General features: G+C 31.1%; 2 protein-coding genes across 3 annotated transcripts in view; one reads left to right on the forward strand and one right to left on the reverse strand.

Moving 5' to 3' along the window:
- LOC108686691 (methylosome subunit pICln) overlaps positions 1 to 1787 on the reverse strand; it is a 2370-nt gene extending 583 nt beyond the window's left edge. The window contains exons 1-5 of one of the 2 annotated variants that reach the window (XM_018192114.1): positions 1627 to 1787; positions 699 to 825; positions 473 to 618; positions 141 to 317; positions 2 to 65 (exon numbers count right to left, since the gene is read on the reverse strand). In XM_018192114.1, coding sequence (XP_018047603.1) covers positions 2 to 65; positions 141 to 317; positions 473 to 618; positions 699 to 817 — 506 coding nt within the window. In that variant the 5' untranslated portion in view covers positions 818 to 825; positions 1627 to 1787. Of the gene's footprint in view, positions 66 to 140; positions 318 to 472; positions 619 to 698; positions 826 to 1626 lie in introns of both variants that reach the window. The other variant, XM_018192115.1, reaches the window with a different exon arrangement.
- A 3409-nt stretch (positions 1788 to 5196) lies between these two features.
- Positions 5197 to 9491, forward strand: LOC108686651 (ATP-dependent RNA helicase DDX51). Its single transcript, XM_018192079.1, has 7 exons — positions 5197 to 5312; positions 5473 to 6191; positions 6323 to 6535; positions 6606 to 6816; positions 7017 to 7451; positions 7659 to 8032; positions 9439 to 9491. The coding sequence occupies exons 1-7, from the start codon at positions 5290 to 5292 to the stop codon at positions 9489 to 9491; spliced, it is 2028 nt and encodes a 675-aa protein (XP_018047568.1). The 5' UTR covers positions 5197 to 5289.
- Positions 9492 to 9677: the final 186 nt, after the last annotated feature.

Consider the following 9677-nt stretch of genomic DNA (forward strand, 5'->3'; position numbering starts at 1 on the left):
TCCAGCACCCACTTCTTCATCATATTCACCTTCGTAATCTTCTTCAGCGTCTTCATAGATATCCTCTTTAATTATAGGAATTTTTAATCATCTCAGTTAGTCGGAAATAAGACTACTATCTCTCATTTCTAATTACTTACCGTCAGAAAAACTGTCCTGTGGATCAGGATGAAGCGCTTGGCATGCACTCATTGCTTGAAACATTAAATCTAAATTATTTGTATTATCTGGCGCAAACTGCATTTCTGTAATTGGAGGATCCGCATTGTCGTCCTCGTTTTCTGAACCATTTTCAGATGCTAACGGTAATGGCATATCTGCAGAAATAAAATTATACATTAAGCTTATCAGAAAATCTTTGAATTATATGAAAATATAACATGAATTAGAATTCAAAGTCGATCAAAAAGTTCAGAAAAAAAGAATTAAATCATTTTTAACAAATATTCTTTGTATTTCCCAAATGATATACCTGGTAAATCTACTTTGGCATCAACCATAATGTATAAACATTGTCTTGGATGGACCTGTTCATCTCGTGAAATAGCATGTAATGAAATATGAGGATATTCAAGTGAAAATCCCTGTTGTGTATCGTTGTCCACCCAGGAGAGCACGCTGTCAATAAGAATACGTAATTAGAGTTTACAAAATATCTATAAATTATTCGTAATAGTAAATTAGAAGAAATTCGTTACCTCTCTGTAACATAGAATGTGCCCTTTCCTACTTCTCTATCATTGATATATACTGTAGTGTTTGGCTCCTCATGGCGTATTCCTTCCTGCGGTGGCAGCAAGCTGCTGAGCACCACCATTTTTCAATCTGAAAATACAATGTTTGATAGAAAAAACAAATATAATTGATTGATGCTTTATGAGTCAGCGTTTGCAACAATGATGTAGCAACGGTCCATCAAAGTCAGCACCAACCAGTTGACATCAACTGAAAATAATGTAATGTCAATGTTATAATTATATATTCAACAACATAACTGTTACGTAGTTTTATGCATTATATTATATTTATATTGTTGAGTACGAAATTATAACATTGACATGAATATTTCTTGCTTACGTAAGCATCATTTGTCTTTATTTAATATTTGATAAATAACAAAGATGAACTGATTTACAGTATGAAAACTGAAAGCATCCATTATATTACTTTTAATTGGCATTAACTGGGATTCAGTTTCTCTTAACAGGAGTTTTGTTATTATCCTTGCACAAGTATATGTAGTAAAAAATCTGTGTAACTATACAACAACGGCATTATCGTTAGGAGTTGCAGAATCTAGCATGGAGCAGAATTACGACTTACACTTGCATCGCGTATCTATACACATCATCAAATGACGTTACGAAAACAAAACAAAGTAAATATATAATAAATATCGTCGATACTGAAGCCGATACTGGTCCAGGGCCAAAAGCCGTACGGAATCATTCTCGACGTGCGCTGTCAGAGCGTTTCGCGTGTAAACACTTCATGAAAATACAGTGATCGCGCGTGAAAACGAATGACGGATCTCCATTCTGCGCCCGAGATTCGCGACTCTCGTAAACACCGGTGTCGCGGCCATCCGGTGCTTTCTAACAATTCTAACCAAACGACAGGACTCACCGTTCTCGTTTACTCTGACGAGACAATTGTCTACAAGACGAACCGAACGCGAACGTTCGGCGATGGAGGTGATGTTCCTCGCGACGTACGCGGAAGCGAATCCCCGGATACTCGCACTCGTCGTCGATGGTCGTCGACTACCACAAACGCGGCTGTCACAAATTGTCTGAAATCTGAAGTTGCTTGCGACACTCGCGACATGCACCTCGCGCGCGCGCGCGTACGCGAATCTTCGTTCGACCGACAGTCGTATGCCACGTCTTTTAACAAGATATATATTGATATTCGTTTCTATCAATGTGAATTAACTTCAATCCCGGTTCAGCTTAAGTACTTTCATCTTTCTAATTTTTAAAACTAGAAAAAAAAAGAGTAAATTGAATCGAGTTAAAGTTGATACTACATTGGTAAAAATGAACATAAATCTTCTACAATTGTACGTAGAAAAAAATTTGCAAGCTTATCAGAACAACAGTTATTATGATATCAAAATGATGTCAAAATGATTAAAATAATTAAAAGTTATTTTTCAATTATTTCTAATTCATTTTAATGTCATTTTTGACATTTTGTAGCTTGTTGTTCTGCTTGGGTAATGTAATGCTTGGGAATTCGATCACTTGCATTACATTTGATTAATGCTCTATTATATATAAAATTCACAAAGTTGAATATAAAAGCATATTAGCATATAAATATTTTAAAGTTTAAACTTTAATTACCTTATAATAATAATCATATTATTTATAGTAGAATCAGGTTTCTAGCTGGTAGAATATACACATGCATTAATTTCATTGTCAAAATTGATTTTGTATTATGCCATTATATGTTACTGCGTTTATATAAAAGCAGCCTTTTTTAAATGTGTTATAATTCAATACATAGTATACGTGCGAGTAATTCATTATTATATATCGAATTCATTATTATATTAATTTTGTGACACTTTGTGAATGTGCTACGTTCCGTTTACTTATTACATTTAAATACATGCATTATATATGAAAGCACGCGATATCTATTTAATTCCTTGAAAAACACTATTAATAAGTAAGCAATCAAAATATACATAGGGCATGTTTTTTTGTTTGACTATAAAGAAATAAACTAAATGTAAATTTGTTTCATAAGAAATTATGCATTTTGAGTCCTATATGTTACAATATATTTTGCTTATTTCACACACGCATAAGAGCATATTTTTACATATTTTACACATAAAAACATATTTTTGCACATTTCGCTTACACATGGACAATATTTACATATTTTATATATTTTTATTGTATATTTCACATTGTTTTCTAATTTAAGTTTATAGTTTATAAGTTTCTGAGAATTTTTCTGATATAATAATAAATAATAAAGAATTTTTAAGATAAGTTTTTCTCAATCAGAAATATGCTACAACATATTTTACATTTTTGAAAAAGGAATTGATTAGATAAATGATTCTCACACGCCGCAATGCATTGGTGCGCAGTGATGTCAGAGAAATCATAAGGAGAAAAAGATTTCACGCTTTTACATTCAATCTTCTATATTTCTGTGTCATATAATACATAACATCAAAGACTATCTCTTTGTCTCTAGAATCACTATAATAAATAATATATGTTGTATTTGTTTAATTTTAATGCCCCGTAATATATAACTATTCAATTTTTTTAAAATGTAAACAAATTTTATCAAATTCATTTTACTTTGTTATTATAAGTAAACAACTTAATTAATAATTTGAAAATTTGTGCGACAAAAAATAATTTTTAAATGTATATATTTCTTTCTTTAGAGCATTTTTTTCAATTTCATAGAGCATTTTAGGAGCTTAAAAAGGGATTTTTACAACATAATTTTGGTTGCCTTATTAATAAGTATTAAATCAGTTCATTACTATTTCTTCCTCTTCTTCTTCTCAAAGAATTACAGCACAACACTGAAAAATTTATTTTATCGCCATGCATTATATAAATCAAGAAATGACAACATAATTTTACATATTGCGTCTTATTTTATGTAATACGACTTTATTCGTATGTTTTATGTAATATATCTCCATACAATATGATATGCTTAGACGTAGTCGGGCGTAGAGATTCCGCATTGCTATTATTGATGCGCCATCGCACGAGCGGCATAGCGGAGTCACGTCGTCGACCGCGACGCGGAATCGGCGGAATGTGGGGAACGACGGTCGTTTATTTAATGTTGCAGCCTTGCCGCGCGGCGCCGTTTATATGGAACGGCGGCGACGGAAGCAGCGTGTATGCGGGATCGTCGCGTAGAAGAGGCGCGACTGTCCATAAATCTGACCCTCTGATTATACAGACCTCATCATCCCCAGTAGAACATAGAAGTGTTATAATAGAAGAACTTTCCAGCAAGAGACACAAATCGACATAAGAGTCATCTGTAACATCCTGTTCTTGTTCGATAATTAGTAAGAAATAGAGATAGATCCCATAATTAATGTATCATAAGAACATCATCATGACCTAGCTTATTTGTCACCTATAATATAAATTCATTTTTAAGTGACAAATAACGTCATGATGATCGTTATGATTTAATTATGACTTTATAACTATTACTTACGGTTTTACAGTGTTCTATCTGAGTCTCTGCTTGTGGTATAAATCTTGTGAATAATCTCATTCGAGACTCGTTCGAATTATATGCGCGCGACTTTTGCCCCGACAATCTATCTTCGACCTGCAAATTTGATAACGAGATTTTTTTTTAATAAACAAAACTTGCAAACGGATCGGCGAAAGTCGTTGAATATTATAATTACATATTTATATCACTCGGTATACTATTCAATATATCTACTCGGGAATTTTTAGATCGATCTCAATCAAGTAACTATATATTGAGTTTTGCAAAATGTTATAATTTGCGATTAGAAGAAAGTGTCTTTTTATGGATAATTAATTTTTTTACACCGATACTTTATCTAAAGCAAATAAATAATAATAAATTATATTGACTATAAAGTTTTTCTTAATTGTTCAAATAAGTAGTATGACTTTCTTTGAAATAAGTTTAACTGTAGCAATAAAATTATGCTTAGAATTTCATTTAACTAGACACATCACTTGATGTTAATTAAACAATTGGGTCGAATCAATTGCGAATGTGAATTATTATTAATGCATGATTAGTAAGCAAATTCGTAAGAATATTTTTACAATGCACAATTATAATTAAGTATAATTAATACAGTTGCTAATTATTATTTATAATTATAATTAATTGTAATATTACTACTTTATCGATGGAGTGAGGAAGTGCCTCGATTTGCCACAAAGCAGTATAATACAATGGCAGTATAATACAATTCTGAGATAATCTAACCTAACCTCTAACTGCCTCTACTAATCTATAAAAAATTCACGTGTAGCTTTGCAACGACTTGGAGTGTCTATAAGTTTATTCGTGATTATTGATTTCTCAGCTTATTGTAATTAATTATTGACTGAAAAACACTTCTATTTCGAAGATATTAAATACACAAATAATAATTATTGATTGAATGTTATTATTAAATTGTAGTATAATGTAGTTAACAAGTAAAATAAATGCCAGTAATTTAGAAATATAATTATGCTATAAGATTTTATAGTGTATTGCACATGTGATAAATTATATCTAGAAAAGATGAGCTTATTTGTTATAAACAGGTAAGAAATATAAATCTTGTCAAACCATCATGTTGCATGAGATATAATAATAATAATATAATAATAATCTCGTATGAAAATTATTATTCATTAATTTTATTTATGCGGTAGAATATGTGTATTGTATACATTTAATGTAGAATATGTGTATTGTATACAGATATGAAGATGAAAGCAAGAAGGAGGTTGAAAATAAAACAAATCATTTTTCCGAATTGCTGAAGAGAATAGAAGAGCGTAAAAGACAAAGGGCAGCAGTAAATAATAAATCCACATTAAATAAAGATGAAAACAATTTAGAGGAACCTAAAAAAAAGAAAAAAAAGAAATTGCTCGAAGCAGAGAAATCTAATGATTTACATACTGAGGACAAAATTGTTAGCAGTGAAAAAATTGATGAACATACAATAGAAATAGCCAAAGTATCAACAAAGAAGAAGAAGAAAAAAGATATTAAAGATATTGATAAATTTGATTCTATTGCAACAGACAATAATATAGATTTAGAAGAAAAAGATAAGAATTTAGCAGAGGAAAATAATGATGATAAAGATACTACAAACAAGGAAACATCTTTGCAAAGCAATTTTATAATATTAGGCGCAAAATCTCGAAAAAAGCAACGTGAAGTGAAGAGAGTATTACCAGATTGGTTGGCACATCCTGAAATTATATCTGCTGATTTAAATAGTGGGCCTCCATTGGAAGAATTAGAATCAGTTTTGGAGACAAAATTGATAGAAATTTTAAGAGCCAATGGCATTATTAAATTATTTCCAGTCCAATCTAACATAATAAAATGGTTACACCAGTGTAACATAGATAGAAAAATGGGATGGTGGCCGAGAGACACTTGTGTATCTGCTCCTACAGGCAGTGGTAAATATTTGCAACATAATAATTATGCAATTATTAATTACTGATTAAAAGTAGTACATACTTTAATATAAATTTTATATTACATACTTATTTTATATTAAGTAATTTTATATAATTATATAATTTTATAGGTAAAACTCTGGCTTATGTGTTACCAATTGTACAAGAATTACAAACACGATTCGTACCACAAATTCGTTGCTTGGTAGTCTTGCCAGTGCAAGAACTAGCTGCACAGATTCATAAAGTAATGGTCACTTACACTTCTCACACAGATTTGAAGGTGGGCTTACTTTCGGGTGCATCTTCATTTGAGCAAGAGCAAAAAAGTATAATTAAAAAAAGTATGTATTTGATACTTAATGAATTAAATTGATATAAATACATAATGATTTAATAAAATTATTTTTAAAGCTGAAAGGGGAAAATACTTATCCACAGTGGACATAATAATCGCGACACCTGGTCGCTTATTAGATCATATATTAAAAACTCCTGGATTTTCCTTGGATTACCTAAAATTTCTTGTCATCGATGAAGCCGATCGTACAGCAGAATGGCTACAGTATTTACCTGAACCTCATTCTCGACCTCCTGTTTTGACGCTTGGAAACATGCGTTCAAGGTGATTTTTTTTAATAGAATTGTTATTAATAGAATTGTTTTTTAATAGAAATTAGATTAGAAATTAGATTAAAAATTTAATAGAAATTATTAGATAATATATTTTCTGATAATATATATATATAAGGAATAATTTTTATTTTGGCGATTATCCTAAGTATATTGTGTGAGAAATTATTCTGACTTATCATTTTTAAACAGCAAAATTATACCAGCTCAAAAGCTATTATTTAGCGCAACCTTGTCACAAGATCCTGAAAAATTGAGTCGACTGGGCCTTTTCCAGCCAAAATTGTTCACAACTGTAGTAACCGACAAAGATACTGATATAAATTTAGATAAGGTCGCGGGTGATTTTGTTGGACGTTATACGAGTCCAGGAGAATTGACGGAACTCGCGGTGGAATGTCCCCCTAGCTACAAACCAATTGTTCTGTATCAATTGTTGACGAGGCACGATATCATTCCTAAAACTCTCGTTTTCACAAATTCTGGACAACATGCGCATAGACTGGCACTTTTGATGCAGTTATTTTTGTCAGAACGGAATGTCGTAGTGGGAGAATTATCCGCCCAGCTCGTGTCAAAACAACGTGAAGGTATCTTGGGCAAATTCGCAAATGGAAAGATACATGTGTAAGTTTTGTGCTTTAATAAAATAAAATAATTCCAGTTTTACAAACAAAATGTCTTTCTTAGAAATATTAATATTTTTATTAATATTTTTTATTCTCTAATTATGCTAAGAGGACAAAATAATAAAATACATTGTATTTTGTATCTAAAGTAAAAAAGAAAAAAAATTATTTAACTTCAATAATTTAATGTTGATTATTTTTTTAGATTAATAAGCTCGGACGCGCTGGCTAGAGGCTTGGATATTTTGGATGTGCAGTTAGTTGTATCTTATGATCTCCCAAAACACATCAAGGGTTACATACATAGAGCTGGTAGAACCGGACGTGCTGGAAAACCGGGAACTGCAGTGTCCATACTCACAGCAAATCAGGTTGGGATATTCAAGCAAATGTTAAGTGGTGCACATAAAGTTGTGCCCAACATTGAACAAATGAATTTGCATGCTATTGCAAATGCGGTTAACTATGAGGGTCAGCTTGCAAAATTGACAGAGATTCTTGAAAAAGAGAAGAATGAAAGCTTGGAACGAACGAAGGCTACTAAGCGTAGACGTGTAGCAAATATGACAAAAAATAAAAGTGCAGAATAATATTTATGTTAAAAGTGAAATAAAAGAATGTGCACAAATTTATTTGTATAAATTCGTTATCAATTACCTTCCAAAAATCCTGTACAATGATAGAATTGATATTTATTTAATAGTCGATCTGTTAAGCTTTATGCTGTAAAAGGTGCTGTAGAAGAAACATATCAAGTACAGATAATAAGGTAACATCGATAATAACATTTTATTGTCTGAAGTTAATAGTATCGTACATCATGCTCATTCCCTATGATTCGTTCTATGGGTCGCGGTAAATCTTGTTTCGAATACTAGTGATTACTCCCATTGTTCTTTATTCCGTCGAAGGCAATGTATTCACAGTTTTAATTTACAAAATAAACGACATCGCATTTACGGATAACGATGCAGATAAAGTTATTTACTATTATTGCTGTGTATGGCCTCATTGCCTGAAACTCATCGCACTGAATTTTTTTTTAATGTTGTAGGGATTACAGCTTCCTTTGACTAAATTCTCTAATTAAATTGTTAAAAAAATTTCATGACAGCTTAATTTTCGCAGACATATAAGCATAATCGTGGCAGCGATTATAAATCGGTATTAAATTCAGTTACAACAGCATTAAATTTAGTCACAACAGTCACTACTTTTAACTCTCGTTAATTTAAAAAAAGAAAATAAATTCCAAGACATCGAAAGTTTTTTTAAAGAAGTTTTTTTAAGGAGGTCTGTACGGCAATACTGTTTGTAAAGTATCAAAAAGTGAATAATATGAAAAACGATTATTTATATGACTCTAATTAATCAGTTTGTATATATATTTAATCGTAAACAGCATTCCCTCCCTCACGATACATTTATATATGCGTTTGACGTTTACATTTTGCGATATCACCATATCAATGTATAATTTGTAAATTTTGATTTTCATTATAAACAATTGTGCGTTTTCTCTTCAATATCGCATTATTTTCACATGACATTCAATTACACGATTCCGGCCAAAGTTTAAGTACCCTCAAACTTTCAATTCAAACTTGTAATTCGATCATGTTCAAATCCCGTCAGGATTGTTGCTAATTTCGTATTGTGTGACTGCAATCGTTGCATTAAATAGACATTGGATACTGGAAGGATACTGACATTCAGATGTTGATTCCCTCAAAAACAAGCTCTTAAATCATTTTTCCATCAATGCTCATAAACTTCTATTTAACTAACGCATCGTTAACAATTACAAATAATCATGTTGTAGGTATTTCGTTCGCTGAAAATCAGAGACGGATTGCGCTGATCGACAGTTTGACCTTCGGTTTTCTCAAGACTTTCAAAACATTCGCGATTAATATTCGCTTTTTCTATTAAAAAATTTAATATGGAGGTATGATATTTTCATTTCAAATTTTGCGTATTTGTAGCCTTAGGCCTGCGCGACTTCCCCAATTCACCCATAGTATTCATTAATGATTAACAATCTGGCTGCTATGATGGATATGAAGGCAAAGATCAGCAATCTGTTATCATGTGTTCAATTTTATATAAAAGAGAATTTTATACATATAATATGAAAGAATATTTATATAAAAAAAGCTGTGGAAACAAAGGATAAGAAAAAAATGTAAACATATAAACATGTAATAAATAAATAAATAAATAT

Source organism: Atta colombica, unplaced genomic scaffold (genome assembly GCF_001594045.1).
Source record: "Atta colombica isolate Treedump-2 unplaced genomic scaffold, Acol1.0 scaffold189, whole genome shotgun sequence".
Lineage (NCBI taxonomy): Eukaryota > Metazoa > Arthropoda > Insecta > Hymenoptera > Formicidae > Atta > Atta colombica.